This window comes from Lynx canadensis, chromosome C2 (assembly GCF_007474595.2).
Source record: "Lynx canadensis isolate LIC74 chromosome C2, mLynCan4.pri.v2, whole genome shotgun sequence".
In the NCBI taxonomy this organism is placed as follows: Eukaryota; Metazoa; Chordata; class Mammalia; order Carnivora; family Felidae; genus Lynx; species Lynx canadensis.
The window spans coordinates 104,359,428-104,380,334 of NC_044311.2; the positions used below are offsets into that span (position 1 = coordinate 104,359,428).

Here is a 20,907-nt window from a genome sequence, read left to right on the forward strand (position 1 = left end):
TCTGGATTCTTTCACTTGGTATAATGTTTGCAAGGTTCACCCATGTCGTAGCATGCATCAGCATTTCACTCCTTTTTAAGACTGAATAGGACTCCACTGTGTGGATTATACTACATTTTGTTTATTCACTCATCAGTTGATAGATATTTGGCTTGTTTCCACCTTTTGGCTGTTATAAAATAATCCTGTTACGAATATTCACATATAAGCTTAGTGTGTGACATGTGGTGTTCATCTCTCTTGGACATATAATACCTAACCATTGGAATTGCTAGGGTGATATGGTAACTCTATGTTTATAAACCTTTGGAGGACTGCCAGGCCCTTAAACATCCTTACCAACACATTGTTATCTGTCTTTGATTATGACATCATAAGATGTATTTCTCTCACTGTAGTTTTGATTTGCATTTCCCTAATGACTATGATGTCAAGGCATCTTTTCCTGGGCTCACTGGCCATTCGCATACCTTCTGTAGAGAAATGTCTATTCTGATAATTTGCCCATTTTCAACTGAATTTTCTTTCTTCTGACGCATACAGTTCTTTATATATTCTAGATAAAAGTCCTTTATCAGATATGTGATTTGCAAATATTTCTCCCATTCTGTGGATTTTCTTTTCACTTTCTTATTAGTGTCCTATGAAGCCATAAAAGTTTAAAATTTTGAAAAAGTCCAATTTATTCACTTTGTATGTGGTTATTCAGTTCTCCTAGTTCCATTTTGAAAAGACGATTCCTTTCCCCCCTTTGAACAGTCTTGGCTTCCTCACTGAAAAACTGCTGACCAATGATGTACAGGTTGATTTCTGGGCCCTCAATTCTATTCCACTAACCTATATAACTATGTTAGCACTATGCTGAATTGTCCTACTGGTTTTTGTAGCCAGTTTTGAAACTGAAAAAAATTTTGGCTATTCTGAATTCCTCGCAATTCCACATTAATTTTAGAATCTCTTATCAGTATCTACAAATTAAACGGACATTCTAACAGGGGTTGGGTTGAATCTATTATCAATTTGAAAGAGTGTTTCCACCTTAATAATATTAAGTCATCTAATCCATGAACATGGATGTTTTTCCATTTATTGTGTCTTTCAACAATATTTTGTAGTTTTCAATTTGTTGTACTTCTTTGTTAAATTTATTCCTGTGTACTTTATTCTTTTTGATGTTACTGTAGATGGAACTGTTTCTCCAATATTTTTAGATTGTTCAATTGAAAACTGTATAGAAATACAACTGATTTTTGTATAATGATCTTGTACTCTGCAACCCTGGTGAACTCATTCATTCATAAGCTATGGTAGTTTCTAGGGAAATCCTTAGGTTTTCTATATAAAATATCATGTCATCTGTGAACAGAAAGAGTTTTACTTCTTCCTTTCCACAATACAGAAGCCTTTTGTTTCTTTTTCGTGCCTAAGTGCCCTGGCTAGAACCTCATTATGATGTTGAACAGAAGTGCTGAGAATGGACATTCGTGACTTGTTCCCTACTTTAGGGGAAGCATTCAGGTCTTCATTATTAAATATGCTGTTTTGGGATTTTATAGGTGTTCTTTAGCAGGTTGAGAAACTTTCTATTCTCAGTTTGTTGAGTATTCTCATGAAATGTGTTGGATTTTGTCAAATGCTTTTTTTCTACATCTATCAAGATGATCACATGGGTTTTTTTGTTGTTCTATTGATATAGTATATTACATTAATTGATTTTGGATATGAACCAACATTGCATTCTGCAAGTAAAATCCCATTTGGTAGTGGTGTAATATTCTTATTATATGTTGCTGGATTTGGTTTGCTACTATTTTGGTTAAGGATTTTTATGTCCATTATTTTAAGAGATAGGATCTTGTAGTTTCTCTTTCTTGTGATATCTTTGTCTAGTTTTGAGATTAGGGTGATGCTGGCCTCACAGAATGAATTAGGAAGTGTTCCCTCTTCTAATTTTTGAGTAGGTTTGAAAAACTGATATTAATTCTTCCTTGAACATTTGGTAGAATTCAGCAGTGAAGCCTGGGGTTGGTTCCCTCCTCTCCCAGGTATTTTTGTGATTACTAAATTCAATCTTTTTAGTAGTTACTGTTCTATTCAGACTATTTCTTAAGTCAGTTTTGCTAGAGTTCTTCTAGGAATTGTCTATTTCATGTAGGTTATCTAACTTATTGGTATATAATTGTTCATAGTATTCCTTTATAATCCATTCCATTTCTGTAAGATCAGTAGTAATGTCCCCAATTTTATTTCTGATTGTAGTAACTTTGCTCTTCTCTCTTTATTTTTATTTTATTTACTTATTTTTTGTTTAAAAATTGTTTTTTAACATTTATTTATTTTTGAGAGACAGAGAATGTGAGTGGGGGAGAGGCAGGGAGAGAGAACGGAGACACAGAATCTGAAGCAGGCTCCAGGCTCCGAGCTGTCAGCACAGAGTCCAATGAGGGGCTCAAAACTCATGAACCATGAGGTCATGACCTGAGCCAAAGTCAGATGCTTGCTTAACCGACTGAATCACCCAGGCACCCCTAGTCTTCTCATCTTTTTATTTGTCAGTGTAGCTAAGCATTCTCCTATTTGTTGTTTTTAAAGAACCAGCTTTTGGTTTCATTGACTCTCTATTGATTTTCTATTCTTTATTTAATTTTATTATGTCCTCTCTCATCTTTATCATTTCCTCTCTTATACTATCTTAGGTTAGTTTGCTCTTTTTCTTACATGTTTCAGATAGGCTAGGTTATTAATTTGAGATCTTTCCTCTTTCTTAGCATATACACGTAAAGCTATAAACTTCCCTCTAAAGCATTGCTTTAGCTGTAGCCCACAAATTTTTGGCATGTTGTTTTTTCATTTTATTCATCTCAAAGTATTTTCTGATTTCCTTATGAATTTCTTCTTTGAATTATTATTATTTATTTAGACTTATTGAGTTATTTAGACTGTATTGTTTAATTGCTACATATTCGTGAGTTTCCCAATATTTCCTGCTGTTGACATTTAATTTCATTCCACTGTGGTCTGAACACGTAATTTGATTACTTCAATCCTTTTAAAATTTATTGGTTTGTTTTAAGGCCTAGTATATGGTGCATTCTAGAGACTGTTCCCGTGTTCACTGCAGAAGAATATATATTCTAACTATTGATGGGTGGAGTGTTTTATATAGAGGCACAGCTTGGAGATATTGCAGGCTTGGTTCCAGGCCACCGCAATAAGCAAACATCGCAATAAAGTGAATCAAATTAATGTTTTGGTTTCCAATGCATATAAAAGCTGCATTTATACGACACCATAGTCCTATTAAGTGTGCAATTACATTAGGTCTACAAAAAAGCACGTATCTTAATAAAAGGGTATCTTATTGCTAAAAAATGTTAACTATTATCTGAGTTGTAATCACTGATCACAGATCACCAGTGTGACACAGAGACATCAAGTAAGTAAATGTTAGAATACTGATATATTGACACAGGGTTGACCCAAACCTTCAGTTTGTAACACAACACAGTATCTGCTAAATGCAATAAAACGAGGTATACCTGTACTTTTTTTTAGGACTAGTTAATGTTACCTGTTCAAGTCTTCTCTTTCCTCGTTGATCTTTCGCCTAGTTGTTCTCTCGAACCTACTCTTCCCCCCCACCCCCCACAGCATGTCTTACCTTCTAACACATTATATGCTTTGTTTTTGTTTATGCTTGTTTACTACCTGGTACCCCTGCCATAAGGAACCACCATGGCAGCACAATCCTTTGTTGTCATTGCAGATATATTCTACATGCCAGAATGGTGTTTAGGCATATGACTGGTTCTGAATAATACTTGTTACATGAACAAAGTTCTTAACCACTGGCTGGCACAAAGTAAAAAGCTCAAGAAATGACAGTTGTTGCTATTGTTACTGATAACAGAAAGTTGTGCATTTTTTGATGACTACACCAAGCCATCCTTTTTAAATAACCACAAGCAAATACTTCTGAGTTAGCCGGTGGTGGTTTGAAATAGAAATAGAAAATGTCTTGTTGACTTTTTTTGGGAAAAAGTGAGCAAGAAGGGAAAGAAAATAAATTTAACAAATATAAAAATATATATCATGTGTATGTACTACACTAATATTACAGGTATTCTCTATAATCCATTTGCAATCACTGCTTTACATATTTTAGACAACCTAGGAAACTTCAGGCTGGTGCCCTGATGATACACAGGTATCACATAAAACAGAAGTGGGAAGAATGCAGAAGAACAATTCTGAGACCTCCTAGGACCATAAGGAGGGATGGAATGAGTTAGGGAAGAAGAAAAGGATACATATTTTCAGACCCAACCATACTCAGAGAAATCTAAAAAGTACAATTTAAGGATAGAACTAAAGATAGCAGTTGTCAATTTTAACATGAGAAAAGAAACATCCAGAGTGATTTGGTACATAGAAGAGCTTCTGTAAACTTTTATTTTTAAACTTCCTTGCTCCTAGCCATCCCCAAACTATAGCTATAAAAAAACTAAGTAAATGACAATTTCATATAAAAAGAAAGTGACAAACTTGAAGGGAGTAATACAGAAGATATAATTGCAGTCACTGGGAAGCAGCAATTTCAGAGTCAAGAAGTGAACAATTTCTGCTCACACGTACATATGTGTGGTATTTTGTCTAAAGGAAAGAAAGCCAAAATTTGTAATAACAGCAAAAATAAGGAAATTTATTACCATTTCCCCCTCAGTTAATTATATTAATGCAGAAACATACATGGAAGGAAAATAGGTAGGAAGTGAAAAGCGGAGAAGAGAGTTTCAGAAGCCATTGTTCAGAAACCAAAAAAAATCGCCAATGGGGGGTGCTGGCCGGCTCCACTGGTAAAGCATGCAACTCTTGATCTTGGGGTTGTAAGTTTAAGGCCCCACGTTGGGGGAAGAGATTACTCAAAAAAAAACTTCAACCAGTCTTTCACTAAACTACCACCTCAAGTTCTGATTCCATTTCTCTCCACCGCATCGCAAACCAAATTTCTTGAGGAGGGTTTGAATCAGCTTCTACTTCCTTAGGACAAAAAATCACTTCTTGCTGGCATATAAACTAGCTTAGGTCCTCCACTGAAGTTTTTAGGCAGATGGCCTGTAATTTGACAAAATCCATCTCCTTGGCACCTAACTTCATAGCTGGGTAGACAACAGAAAACCTCTGCCTGAGAGGATAAGAGCAGTGCCACAGAGACAATAACAATAAATAACCTTTCCAAAACATTAATGTTGTTCATGGTTAAGGAGCTGTAGTGACACAGGACACTTTGGGGGGGTAAAGAGGCTGTAGTGACACAAGAGCCAGTTCAGTATTAGCCTGTTACGATAATTTTTAAGGTCAGCAGGTAAGGTGATTTAGTAAACCTTGCTTTTGAAAAACTGTCGTAGGGAACAAAATGTTATGCATAACTCAAATGGTGGTGACTTATGCCCAGGTTCAATGGTTTCATGTTTCTAAGCTATAAAAAAAGCAGAAGTTTTATTCTAAAATTGGCTACCATTTTGTAATAGACCACAATGAAACAATAAATTCCTTTGTGATAATTTACAGCTAAGTGCTCCCAGCTACTGGGCATGTGGATCTGCTGACTTGAGGAGTCTGGGTGAGCCAGCCACAGTCAAGTTAGGATTCAACGAGGGGAAGAGCTACCGCATCGAGCCAGACATGCATGCCTTGTGAAGGAACTCAGGATTATATTAGGTACACCTTTTACATCTGCAAATGTGCTATCCCCATGTTCCTGAAAACATCTGGTCCAATGAAGACTCTCGGGTTAACAGGGCAAAATACAGAGTTTCTGCCCAACCTGGAAGCTATAACTTCTTGATAGGAGGGCTGGGCTGGCTGACATCAGCACTAGGTCCGGTAACACTGAATGTAGCCTCAGTTTGGCTCAATCCCAAACGAGGATTCTGTCCTCACCTTTAATTTTATAAACCTGAGTCGTTTATTATCATTGTGATTTTTTTAAATTGAAAATCTTTAAATCATTTGGAATTCCAATTTTAAAATATGAGGATCAACAGCATGTGTGATAATGGGCTAAGGAACAATGTGGGAAGATTGAAGATATACAGGGGAAAAGTGAAGTCAAGGGTCAAGCTGGGGCATAATTTAAACACTCTAAGTTCAACTCAATTACATTTTCTTCATGACCCGACTTTGTCTGAAAATTACTATTCTGTACAGCACTCTGACTTCTGATACTTTTGTAAAAAGTGCTTCATAAATTAACATATACTTAAAATAATGTGTCAAAACCTATCCCTTAAGTTACAATTAAATTTAGACTTATAATTTAAAAGCTTTTATTTGAATATATACAAGTAACTAAGGGAGATAAACCAGAAAAACACTACAGGCCTGGCTGCCTGAACTGAACTGTACCAGTTGATCATTACAACTTACTGGGTAATTGTTCTTAGAAGCAAGGTAAAATCTTTTCTAAGTCGTTGTGCTCTGCCCACTATAATATAGCCTGAGCCCAGTCAGAGGAAGGTATCATTTAGTTATGCTCACCCTTTTTGTCCTAGTTTCTTTTTTAAAGTTTATGTTTATTTATTTTGAGAGAGTGCGCATGCACATGCGCGTGTGTTGTGCGCGCGCTGCAGCGCACACACACACACACACACACACACCAAGCAGGGGAGGGGCAGAGAGGGAGGGAGAGAGAGGAATCACAAGCAGGCCCCATGTTGTCAGTGCAGAGCCTGACTCGGGGCTCATCTCACTGCGAGATCATGAACTGAGCTGAAATCAAGAGTTGGACACTTAACCAAGTTACCTACTTGTAGAGGTCGTAGAGTTGTAGAGTTTCTGTTGTAGATTTCTGACAAGACCCAGATACAGAACTGAGGGATGGGGCAAAGATAGCGGAGGGGACAATGGACAAGGGAAAGAGAGTCTTTGGAAATGCAGATATAATAAGGAGACAACTGGGAAAACAGAATCATAACCCATGCAGATACTATGTTGTTGAGATATGTGACTGTATAAATGCATACATACATACCATTTCCTCTAGAGACTACATTCAGAAAAATTCTATATATTTTACATACCTTGAGTAGCTAAAAAACATACCTAGTATAAGGCAGGAAAAAAATATAATAATGTTGAATGATAAACACATAAGAAATAAGGCAAAATGCTAAACTGCTGAAGAAGAAATGAGGTTTCCTATGGACACATGCTCTTTTGCTAATAACTAATGATTTCATACACAGTTTTTTGCTTTGAACAATTCATTATGCACAGATGCAAAGAGTCTAGAGTCTAAGAAAACAATCTTCTCTATCCTCTAAAGATCAGGCAATTACAGCACAGCTGGTATGATAATTTCATTAATAACTTGTGGGACAGTGCACTGGTGGTGCTAATGCCAAATTACATTAGTTACAAATACTATTTCTTTAGTTTGCTAATAGAGAATATATCATTTAGTGTCTGTTTATTTTAACTGCATTTTGCTCCATAGAGTCAGAATGCAGAGCAAAATCTAAAGTCTTGAAAGACTTCCCTACCCACGTAATTACTGATAACACTGTAAGAACCAGTGACTTTGGGCTTGAGAGGCATAACAGAAGCGTTAAGATGATATTGTATGAAGTATAATCCAAAGCTCCAAAAACCTATTTCACATCAAAAGAAATACTGTTAATCTCAGCTGGGAGAGGAAAAACATATAACAGATAACTAAGACCCAAGAGAAGGTCTCAAGAAAATAGATCCTAACTCAGGGTTTTATAGCTTTATAAAAATAACATCTAGTGTTACATTCCCTGATAGATAATTTGGGCCAGCTTCAGGGCTCGGAAAATGAATGTCTCCAACTACCAGGAGTGGAGGAAGAGAAGACATCCTGTGCATTAATCAATTAAGTTCCACTTATTGGCCTTGGTCAGGTATTTATCAGTAACTTTAAATCCAAGAATTATGGGAGCTCATGATACCTGGCATCTTTGGGCTCATGGGACTACTTGCCTATTCCTAGATATCCCTAGGGCACAAGATTGTCATTTCATTGGTAATCCATTACAGTGTTCAGCTACCTACCTGTCACAAGGCTATTTTAGTTCTTTCCTACTTATCTTGGAAGATCTCGATATAACCCTACTTTCTTTTCCCAGATGAAGCAAACTTGTGAAGCAACATTTCTTTTTAGGTTCTTTATTCACTAGACTTGTTTTTATTGACCACAGAGGAAAACCAAGCTAATTCTGAAATCACTTTATGTTCCTCTCCACCTTTAATCACGAAGGAAGAATTTTCTTCAGCCATACAGATCTATCTTGAGATACAGATCACAAAGTGACTGTCCTCAGTTGTGTCAACTGTGGTGTCCAAAGAAGGTTTTAGGTCTAGAGGGGAGAAAATTTAAATTTCTTCAAAGAAACCATAATTTTTCCTAGACCTTATATCGTCCCTCTAAATCCATGCAATTGTAATCTGCTCATTAATATTTATCGCTGATTATCCACGAATGCTAGAATTTAGCAAGATTCATGTGAAGATATGTATTATCTTGTATCTATCCATCCATCCATCTAAATGCACACAAAAAAGGGAAAGTATCTGATCTGACATGGAACAGGCAGGAGGCAGCCACTTGTACAGGGTAAATTACATCAACTCTTCCATCAGAGTCCTACAAGCAACAAACTCAGCACAACCAGTTCTTCATTTCTCTATCACGTCCTTACAGGAGTGACTAAATGGGATGACGTCTTCACATCTGTAGGGAAAACTAGAGATACATTTTCCCACCAGTTTTAGACTGGAGTAAAATCAGAAGACAGTTTCTCATAAAAGCAATGCTGTCATTTTGGGTAGGACAGTCCTTTATTGTGCTTGAAATGTCCTGAGCAGGTTACTATGTTTAGAATCCCAGTCCCTGCCCCACATGTAAAGGTAGTCTTCACACTCTTTACCACCGTTCTTTGAACTACAGTGTTGCCCTTGATGAATGCTGAGATCCACCCAAGTCATGCTGATATATAAAAGCTCACCTTATGTACAAGGGAAGATGGTGATATTCTTCAAAACGAATATGCTAAATAGCATTTTCTAAACTTAATAAAACCAATTTAAAGGTATTGCCAGAGCATTAGTTTCATTTGGTTCATACTGCCAGTAAAGAATGGAGTCTTCTTACTACGCAAATAGAACAATTTCATAGTCCCAGAGTTCAACTTGTCAGATAGAGTGAATAGAAGGGTGAGGCTCGGCTAACAGTTTCTGCTCAAGAAAAGCTTAACATCTCCAGGTTAGAATTCTGAAGAGCAGAAAGTCAAAGACCATGTGTGACATTTTCAAAAAAAAATGACATATTTAAGGGCAAATGCTCGGGCTGGGATGTCAAAGAAGAGAGGCTGAGGAGGATAAGGAGAGAAAGAAGGGAGAGAGAAGTGAGGTGGGAGCCAAAACACCCTGGAAAGCAAGCTAAAATTCTAATGGCTGCTGCCTCACTGCCTCAGTCTAAATCCAGTTACGTATCTAAAGGGAGTTGCAGAAGCTTAGAAGAGGGCTGAGATGCTGACCACACTGTAGGAGGACACATCTGTAGAGCACTGTAGAGCACACATCTAACCTTTGCTGGTTTTAGTCGGTTCCGAGGCCATGTTTCCAGTCTTCTTCTTTTTTCTTGGGACAGGTACACATTTCCGGTCAATGTAACAGGACTGTATTGAGGGAGGCTGTTGAATTTCTTTTCAAATTCTTCATCCAGCTTTGCTGAGCTAATAAGAGAGGGGGGATGGAATCATCAGCACGTGACATAAATATTTAAACAGAAAATTATATGAGACCTATTTAAGATACTCCATTTTAAAAAACAGGGTCCCTGATAATTAGGGCACTGTTGATAAACTCTGTGTAGGACAAAAAAAAACCATCTTCTCAGAAATGCTTGAAAAGATTTACCAGCACAGTTTTTTCAGTCAACTCACAAGAAAGGTGCCTTGTTTGTTACCTTAGAAAAGCAGAGATATTATTTAAAATATAAGAATATTTTGAAGTTCTCTCCATTGGCATGGACATTTTCCACTAAGTTCAACACAAAGCATATTCCATCCACACAAGTTTCTCATTGTAAAGATTTGTGTTGTGTGTGTAGGCAAGTTTATTGGTGATGGGTATCACCATCAGCAATTTTATAAGATTTATTTTTAAAAACATATTTACTGACTAGTACTTGCTTAAAACATCTCTACACACAAAGAAACACAAAAATTCTGAGGATCATAAAAACAAATTCTGGAGAGTTTGACCAGGATGGCGTTAAAAACCACTCAACGACAAGGAGAGCCAGTTTTCAATGAACACACTGGCAGACAGGCAGCACCACTTTCACGCAAACCAGGAACGACTGCAGAAACGGCACCAGCAAAGTTGGGAAATCCTTGGGCTGCTTCTGATGGTCTCGAAGGCCCCCACGCAGCAATGGCAGCATGCCTGCTGGATCACTGCTGCTTCTGACTTCCACTTACTGAGACTTATTAACTAAGATGAAACCCAAACAGATGGGAGAAGCTGCAGCAGAATGGTGGCGCGTGCCGGATGGAGAATGGAAAGCCTTCTGGGGAGAGGGCAGCTTTGAGTCAACTCACAAGAAGCTAACAGCTAATGTGTTAGGCTGCTACCTACAGGATGTACTTGAGGTGTGTCCACCTAAAACTATTCTGTTTGGAGGAATATACACAAGTTAGGGAACAGAGACAAGACAGTCCGATAACCAAAGAATGGTCAATGGAAAAAGGCCATTAATTAGTTCTATCAAAGCAGGGAAGGTGGGGCGCCTGGGTGGCTCAGGCAGGCTAAGCGCCGATTTCGGCTCAGGTTGTGATCTCGCAGTTCATGGGTTTGAGCTCCGTGTCAGTCTCCGTGCTGACAGTATAGAGCCTGCTTTAGATCCTGTTTCCCTCTCTCTGCCCCTCTTCACCTTCTCTCTATCAAAAATAAATAAATATTAAAAAAATAAAAGCAGGGAGGGTGGTGGGGGGGATACTGCTTCATTATAAAATCACCTTTTCTATCCGTTAAAAAACAGTTGTAACTAATGGAAAAAATCAGATAGTAATCAGATACTATCAGAAAGCTCCCTATAATATAACTTTTCAGATAATCTGAAAAAATCAAAAGAAAATCATGAAAATGCGACTTATAACTCATAGGTCCCTTGGACTTTTTTTTCCTTGTCTTTTTTCAACTGTAATAATCATCCATGTTTTTTGTTTGTGGGGGAGATCTGTAGAGTAGAACTGCAATACTAAGTGAATTTTTCTTGGCAACAAATAGCATATTTTCTGTGATAAAAGGGGTTAAAAAATTGGCCTATTTAGGAATCTCAGAGAAGACTGATAGGAACTGGCATCTCATACTGCTCTTCCGCTGTGTTGGGTATATTCCAAACAAAGCAGACCCAGATAGTCTATTCTGAAAGGCCGTATGGTATGTCTGCGGGGGTGGGAGTGGGTCGGTCGGTGGGGACAGGAAAGACCAGAGGTTCAAGACCAGAGATTTAAGCCATAGGAAAAACCACACTCCAGGTTACATACATGTGCCTTCCTTAGAAAATTATTAAAACAAAAACAACCAGACACCATTCTCTTTTCAGAGGATAGACTTTCAAAAATATTGTTTCACTTTTCTTGTCCTAAAGAAATTGTAAAAACAACCTGTCTCACGGCTCTCAGCAGTTTCTAATGGAAGCATCAGAGACCTCTCTGCTGAGAGTCTTAATTTCTGCTTATTTCCCCAGGATCCCATACTGTCTGCACGAGACCTGCTCCTCTCTCAGTGAGCAGACCCACGGGGCACTAGTAGTTCTAGCAGATACAGAGCATTGGTCCTGACACTCAGTGGTCACTTTTTAAGGAAATTCTGCATTTGAAAATATCATTTGACAATGATGAATATGAGAATTTTTATGTTATTATTTATAAGTTGAGTTTGTAGCAAAACTAATTTGAAACTACTTTGACTTACAAAGTATTAGAAAAGAAATACAGAAAATTAAAAAAAAATATCATCTGAGTAAATCATCTTGAGGAATTTAACAAGAGAAATAATTTCCAATCTCCCATTTCTGATGACCTGGAGCCTTAGAATTACCAGATTTTAAAGCATTGTAACTTCTAAGGAAAAAACATATTGTTCCACTAACAGAAATGCAAATACTTATGAATAAACCAAATACTTCCGATCCATGAAATCTGCATACCTTTAAAACACACTTATGAAAAAATATGGAAAATGTAAAAATGTACTTATTTCCATTCAATATATTCTTTCAAATTGGGCTAATAAGAAATCTCAAAGGATTTTTAACAGTTTAAACTGAATATGCAGATACCTTCCTGTATATTAAGATTGGTATTAAGAGTCTTTGGAATAACACTAAAATGAAGTAATTCTTATGATTTATCTCGTGTACATGCTATTGCTTGATATTGCATTTCAACACATAATTAATAACTGAGTATTCTCCGCAGCAGTCAATCTAACATTTTTATCTTAGAGCAACAGAACATGGTTTCGACACAAATGGTTAGATAGAGGTCGAAGGATAATTTTATTTACCTTACCCTTTGGAGCTGTCATTATTATTTTATAAATACATGTGCATAAACCTTTAGTAATATTAAATAAAGTACATATGCAAGCAAAATGGCAAAAATGCTTACATAAAACATGTTTACGCTTAAACATGCTTACATAATATCCATTGTAAACCTGAGATGAAAAATGCGTCCTGGCATATTAAAGGATTTACGATGTCACAGCACTAATACATGGTGGGCCTCAATTCAAACTGAAGCCTACATCTCAAATCTACATACTATGTACTATACCTGAAATGCAGATGGCACGGTCACTCACACAACCGCGTTAACGCAGGAACCCTGTGGTATGCGGAGATTCCTGGTGCTCTATCGCTGCTAAGACTGTAATAGTGCAGAATGAATGAATACTCCAGAAGAGCAGTTAGTGAATTAGGTTTACCTTGGAAAACCTACCACACGTGGTGTCTATGCAGTGTGCTGACTGTGCTCACAGACACTTACCCAAGGAGAGAATCTTCCTTGGCTTGGTCTTCTTGACTTCTTGCTCCCACTGGTCCCACTCTGATTAAACGTCCAGCTTTCTTCATTCCAACACCCTTCATGGTCAGAGGAGTTTCCTTTTCCTGAGCTTCGTTCCCTAAGGGAATTTGAGAGACAGAATGTGCTTGGTATATTGGGATGAGGGTTGCTTCACAAGTGAATTGTTGACCCCTTAGGTATCGTCTTCATGATGCTATTTGTAACTATTTCAGTTGTGGTGTCCTTTAAGCGATTCGTGATGGGACCACCCTTAATAATACAACATGCAAAAAAGTATACAGCTATGGGATAAGTCTTCCTATCACAACTCACAGGTACTGTGCATACTGTGTGACTCAAGAGACAGACTAACTACTATCACCTTTCCCATTAGAGAATCAGACTAAGGTGTAGAAGCCTTTGCTGGTGGGCACTATTAACGTGAATTTCCCTCAGATTTACTGGAATGATATCCCTGTACTCCCAAGGATCTTCATTCAGGGCTTGTTAGACCCATTTTCTCATACATCTCTAAATTGGAAGTTAGCTTGGCAAGAGGTAGTCCCCTAGCCAGATGCTGTATTTTAAAACAGATGAATTTATATAAAACACTCTGTGAAATAAAGGTATAACACATTAACTGGTTTATGTTTTAAAAGAGGCCTTCCTTCACTATAGTTTTGAAATACCTATGGAGAGGGCTAGACAGATTATTTGCTTTTGGAGCCTACAGATCACATTCTGCCCACAGATTTGCTTGATGCAGGAAATTCTTTCCCTTCAGTTTTAAAAGCCATAAGAACTTTAAACATGTAGTGCTTATCTTTCAAAACAAGAAGCCAGCCCATACCAGGTTAAAAAAAAAGTTTGAATTAGTTGAACACATATCCTGAGAACTACCTACAAAATGAATATAAGATCTGCTCTATGGTGCTAGAAAACATGTAGGTAAAATGACACATGTGTCTATAAACCATAAGAAACTGTACAAATATATTGTTCTGATGCCACATTGTTCTTTATGGTGGCTCTTCTCATGAGTCTAAAGAGGCATTCGCTACGTTTCCCATATTCTTTTCACTTTTGTGGGAGTTACTTACCTCTTGTCACATTAGCTCGCAGAGAGGTGAGCATGCCTTCAGACACCAGGGTTTTATAAAGAGCACCTTTGCAAGACCTCTCAGATTTCCGGGAGCCACAAGTCTCTATTTTTCTGTGACAGTCACTTTCCTCAGCTTGCCTGTCCAGAATAGGCTCGGTGGTAAGGCAGCCTCCTGGGGGGTCAATGGTTCTGCTTTTATACCCTCTGGCACCCTCACCAGAAATGTTCTTGCTGGCAGAAATATTAATGAAATCTGGAGGTCTTGACTCTTGGTGGTGTCTGAGGATTTCTCCTTTGACATTTTCTTCTCTCTTGATTCACTTTTTTTCTTTGGTGGCTTGGCATCCAAAATGCTTCCCTTGCCACTTGAAGATGTGCGGACCTTCTTGCGAGGGGTTTCTCTCCAAGTTTCTCGATGCCCCAGTCTCCCTTTGCAACGCTTCAAGGGTGTAATATAACACTCTCAATGTCAGACTCTGAAGACTGCCTCTTTTTGCAAGTCTTCTTGGGTGTGGATTTATCATTTCCATGTCGATCCATTTTGCTTTTCTTCTTTTTCCTTTTTAGTTTCTCTGGTTTGTTTAATGCTGTGGGATCCTCAATGATCATAATTCCATGAGATGGCACATAGGATCCTTTCTACTGGGAACATCACTTATTATCTTGCTACTGGCAGAATAAGAAAAATCAGGGAAGTGACTACATTTTGATCTTCTTCTAGTTCTTCCTTTTTAATTTCTTTGGGATCTTCCATTTTTATATCCATTGTATCATCCATTTGTAGTTCCTCAAATTTCTTAGTTCCTTAGAATCTCTTACATTTTCCTAGCTGATTTTTCAAATTCTGCTTCCTTCTGTGACCTGGCTTCATCTGTTTTTCTCCATTTTATTTCGCTTTGTTCCTTTCCCTTCTCCAATTCTTTATTCTTCCACCATCTGATTCTTTTGCCTTCATTAGCTTTGATTCCTCCATTTTAACCCCCTCTGATGCCAGACACATCTAAACGGTTCAAACAAAATGGAGAATGACAAAATAATATAATTTTTTTAAATAACACTTGAAATTAGCTTAAACTTTAAAAAGTCTATCCCTCTTTAAAGTAATCAAAGCAAACTTTACAATAATCAGCCCACTTCTGCCAAAACTAATTTCAATAACTCAAATTTTAAAAAGGGCTGTAGGCATTATGATATATTCATTACATTTTAGATAAGCATGTACTCAAATTCTCATTTTCCAGCTTCATCCGAAGCTTTTTCTATGAAAACATGATTTGGTAGAAAGAAGATGGGTTCTAGAGTTGAAAGACCTGAGCTTGAGTCTTAGTTTTGCTACTTGCTAACTCTGTGGCCTAAAATGAGACATTTCACTGTTCACATCCTCCTCAGCTGCCTTTGTAAAATAAAAAGGATGGCAAGAATGAGTTATCTCAGAGGATTCTGTGAGGTTTAAGTGAGATGATATACTGATGCCAATACTGACTAAATAATCCCCAAAATGTTTAGATGTTTACCTTTTCTTTTTTCTTGGGGAAACGAGAAAAAGAGCAACATTTTGTACCTACCCAGTTGAAGTTAGAAATGAGAAGATGATTCATTAAATAACTACAGAGGGATTCTGGTTAATGAAAACAAAAACAAAAACGTTACAGGCCTCAGATGCTGACAGATAACCTGAAGATCATAAAAGTGGTGAAAACTAAGTGATGGTGTTTTTGTTTTAAACTCATTTGATAGCAGACTTGATCTAATCTGAACTTGCACACCTAAAAATTCTGACCAGAACTAATGTGAAATTACTTAACATCTTAATTCACATTTAACGTGACTATTCATAATGCTTTGGCTATCAGCATCTTCATGCATTTGTATTATGCCCTGGGAATTAACTGCATAGCATAAGATGCATAATACTATATCATTTTTCTAAAATCTGAAAATTCTGAATACTAAAACACATCTGGCAGCAATCCGGTTATGTTTTAAAACTCCCCAAATTTCACACATAGGACCTTATAGGAAAACACTTGCCATCTTCCTCTCACAGTTCCCAGGTACCTCGAAAATTCAATCTAAAGCTATTTTCTGAAAGGGGAAATTGCAGCTTTTGTAAAATTCATTTCAATACATGGACTTTCATTCATAAACATTCCCTGAAATGCTCCCAAGTGCCAGGCCCCATGGGAGGACCCTAAAGATACAAAGACCATTCTCTGGCTCAGACTTAGTTTGGGAGGACATGGTTAAATGCATCAAGAAGGCTGGAATGATCGGTCAATATGGGACCTGTTATTGTTGCTTCTCTCAGGAAAATGGTAAAGAAACATTGAAATTAGCCAGCATGCTGAGTACACTTGCTCCTTCTGTGGCAAAATCAAGATGAAAAGAGGGAGCTGTGGAGATCTGGCACTGTGGTTCAGGCATGAAAACGGCAGTTTGATGTGCCTGGACCTACAGCACCCCTTCTGCCACCACAGGAGGTCTACCTCCAGATGCCTGAAGGAGATGAAAGACCAGCAGCGGAAGCTCCACCATGTGAAACACTGCCGGCCTATAATAAATGCCTTGATTATGTAACCAAAAAACAAAGAATACAAAGATCAATAAGTTCCCCTCTCTGCCTCTGAGGATTCATCATGAGCTGACGATGCTGATTAGGCCAAGGGCAGAACAGGAGTTCTTCTCCATTATTCATTTTACCAATTTTGTATTAGCAGCTTAGAGGAAAAAGAGTACTGTGTTTGCTGAGCCCCAAATCAAGCATAAGAGTTAGGAAACTGATTCTTAAAAAAATTTACCATTGTGTCAAAATGGAAAATTGTCAGAAATGTTAATGTATATAAAACTCTTTAAAAAATTGTTTTAAATTAAAGTTGAGAGATAGAGAGTGCGAGCAGGGGAAAGGGGCAAAGAGAGAGGGGGAGAGAGAGGGAGAGACAGAGGGACTGAGAATCTTAAGCAGGCTCCATGCTCAGTGTGGAGCTTGACATGAGGCTTGACCCCACAACCCTGGGATCAGATCTGAGCCGAAAGAGTCAGAACGCCAACTGACAGAGTCACCGAGGCACCCCTAAAACTCATTTTTAAATAGATAAGCCATTCAGTTAAATAGGAGATCCTCTTTTACTTCATTTTTCCCCTTAGTATTTTCAACGCATCTCAAATCTTCTGTGAGAATTATAATTGATAAGCCTGAGAAGAATTGCAGAAGGGGTGAGAGGAGGCAGATCACGCACGTTAAAAAAAAATGAACATGACAATCTTCAGATTTTTTACAGGGAAGATCTGAAATAGTATGGATTCACATGGAACTATCTTTTTTGGGAAATCACGTAAGTTAACTTTTAGACCTTAGCAAGTAGTTACGAAGACTGAGAACCTCCCCTTTAGCGAAAACTTACCAGAAGTAAGTTCAAAGCAAAAATGTTATTTTAATTCTGACACACTGATACATTTAATTCTCCCTGCATATTTTATTCTCGTTGGACAATGTGCTGTTTTTTCACTGATTTTGAAATGATTTTTATTTTCCTTTCTCGATTATCCTAGCCCTTCATGAGAACTATCTTACATGGGGGCAGAGACAATACTAGTTCTGGAAAGAAGACTGGAAAGGCATCCTCAAGGTAAATTTTACGGTTTTTCAGCCACTGTCACTCTGGCGACCTTTATAAGTCCCTGCAGGAGCCATGTCCCATAGAGGCACTGGGTTTTATAGTGGCATGCCAACAGTTTGTATTTGCATAGGTTCATCTGAGCAAACCTAATAATACTTTGCAAACTCCATTCTCTGCTTCAATATATTTCAAAATGATTCTCCTCATCACCCCTGATAGGATTCCACAGCTAGGAATGAAATGGAACAAATGCAGACATTCACTCTGGGGACATATTCCAGGAAATAGCATAATATTCTTGTGGAGGTAATTACACCAGGCACTAGTCATGCTTTACTTCCTTGTTTCGGGCTCTTAAAAGTTTTTTTCTCCCACAAATAGAGTATGTTAATCCTAAATTATAAGAAAAACAATTATATTGCTAGAAGTGAAACTATAAAAATAAAACAAATAACTCCGAGTCAAAAACTACAAATCATAAATCTCACTAACCAAAAACCCAAATAAACACAAATCAGACTCAGAGCTGGGTGTCATATTAGGTATCTAATTTACATTCTTCCCAATGTAGAAATTCACTTTACTACAATATTCTTGAGACTTAATTATCCAACTTTCTGCACAAGACACTGACCGTATTAGAGGGTGGTTCGCTCTGAAATATTTAAAATTTGAGGAAAAAACTACCACTCCATCATACTAGTTGTTCTCTGAAGTCACATAAAGAATTCTGCTTTCTCTCATATGACAGACTCTCAAATCCTAGGAGACAGATGCAAGTCTCTTCTCCTGGTATAATGTCCCAGTTCCCTTAACATATAAGGCTTTCCAACCTTTCAAAAGTTGGGCCCCTCTTACCTAAATGCAGTATGGTGGTCCTGAACCAAGAACTGGGCTTTGGGGAAGTAAGTTGGGTTCAGGACGAAGTACCACAGTGCTTGCCTAAGGCTAGAGCACTGTGGGCTATGTAACTTTGACTTGAATCCATATGAGGAAATAAAGGCTGAGAAACGGGGTAACAGGACATGCGCCACTGGGTTGTTGTGATACAAAAGTGAATAATGTGTGCAGACACACACCTTTACACATAAAGCTTTACAATGGTCAGGGAACATGGATTTAGCAATATCTTCCTTAGAGTAAGTTCCTAGCTTTCCCATAATGCTCTACATGAGAAGTAGAACTGCATACTTGTCAGCTGATAGGAACATACTTATCTTCTAATGGGGCCCAAAGATGGATCTCCCCCCAGCCACTTTAAAAAAAAAACAAAAACAAAAACCAAGTCATACTCTGGCTTGTATTGGGCTTGTGGTCAATACAATCTTGGATTTCTTTACCCACCTAATTAGCTGGGAAGCTTGGTCTCTCCCATTCTATGTTTTTATCAATTTATTTCTTGTATATAGTTTGTGAGATTTTCCGTTTTTCCTTATAAAGTTTATCTTTTCCAACTCTGAATTACATCACCTTCCAGCTCTGTTATGGACACATTTGATTAAGTTGCATTTATGTCTTCATCCAAATCTTTGGTAAGTTGACTAGAACATGGCTAAGGACAGAGCCTTCTGGCAGACTTTTAGAGCCCTTTCATCAGGTTGATCTGAACATTAATAAACTTCAGCAATCTAAGATGTTTTATATCCAATCTAAATTACCGCTATTTTGTTCACAAGGACATGGTAAGATTATCGTCAAAAGTCTTGCTGAAATCTGGACACAGTATGGCCAACAGCATTCTCAGCCAATTTTATAACCATACTAAATATAAAATGAAAATGGCTTGTATTCCAGTCAGAGTCTAACTAGGGCAAACAGAAACAACTTAAAGCATATCCAGCAGGAGGAATTTAATGCAGGGAACAGGTTGGTTACCCACGTAATAAAGAACTGAGACACCCAAATAGGAGGTTGGTGAGGCAATCCAGAGATTAGCAACACAGGAACAATGGGGAAAGGCCTCCAGAGGAAGACAGAACCATGGTGGGCCTAACTGGAGGAGCTCAACACGTAGAAGAGATGTTACCTTTGCTTTGCCCCCACCCTCCTCACCCCTTCCCTGCACATCCTGGCCATTCTCTTCCCCCCATTCCATATTTCCCACCAGAGTCTCCCACTGGCTGGACTCAGCTGGGTATCAGGGGACATAGGCACCCAGAAAAGGCAGTCGACAGCCACCAGGGATATGAACTGTCATGCAGGGCAAACAGACTCTGGGAGAGCACCCAGTTTTTACCTTCTTTTCTGTGAGATCAAACATTTTATTAGAATAATTCTCAAAAGCCTCTAGGATTAACAGTCTATATTTCCACATAAACAGCTTGGGAACAGCTATGGATGTAGTAACTCTTAGAAGATGCCATCACTCTTAGATGTGAGCAAATTCTATATCGAGAAGCTATTCCAAAAGGGAGGGATGCTGGAGCCAGACTGTCTAGGACTGAGACTGGCTCTGCCTCTGATTTGCTAATTTTCTATAAACGTTTCTGTGCCTTAGTTTCCCCATCTATAAAACACGGATGTTAATAGTATTTCTCTTAGGAATACTGTGAGTTCAATGAGTTGGACATGTACAGCACTTAAATAGTGCCTAGTTCACAGCAAGAATAAATGTATTCTGACAACCATCCCTCTGTAGCCTTGTGCCATATAGAATAAATCTTAGCTTCTGACAGTAGTAGAATTAGTCTTATGGATATCATTGGTGGCACGTCACGGCCCTGGTACACTAAGTACTTTGCTTTGATTTTTTCATTCTAACGGTTGAACGATTCTGTAATTGGGGAAAAAAACATAAACAACAAAATTAGATGCAGGAGATCTTAATCAGTTACCTTTTCAAGAAGTTAGTCTCATTAAACATATAGTTAAGCTCAGTTCTACTACTGGGTACAAACATCTACTTTCATCTACTTGAGTGCATTTATCAACTAACTTTAGTGGGCTTACGAAACTGCATACAAACTACATTCTGTTCACATGCATGGACATGCATACAGATAAGCACACGGTGGACACAGAGAAGCATAAATCAGTGTGAACTCAGGTGAATAAAACTGCACTGTGGGACGCACAGATTAATGTC

General features: G+C 38.0%; 1 protein-coding gene across 1 annotated transcript in view; it reads right to left on the minus strand.

Annotated features, from left to right (window-relative positions):
* Positions 1-20,907, minus strand: part of BBX (BBX high mobility group box domain containing) — a 282,384-nt gene that overhangs the window by 21,893 nt on the left and 239,584 nt on the right. The window contains 14 exon segments of the mRNA XM_030330629.1: positions 9,611-9,691; positions 9,694-9,758; positions 13,086-13,112; positions 13,114-13,221; positions 14,200-14,338; positions 14,341-14,416; positions 14,418-14,476; positions 14,479-14,605; positions 14,608-14,825; positions 14,828-14,914; positions 14,917-15,000; positions 15,003-15,032; positions 15,035-15,130; positions 15,133-15,205. Of these exon segments, the coding sequence (XP_030186489.1) occupies positions 9,611-9,691; positions 9,694-9,758; positions 13,086-13,112; positions 13,114-13,221; positions 14,200-14,338; positions 14,341-14,416; positions 14,418-14,476; positions 14,479-14,605; positions 14,608-14,825; positions 14,828-14,914; positions 14,917-15,000; positions 15,003-15,032; positions 15,035-15,130; positions 15,133-15,205 (1,270 nt within the window).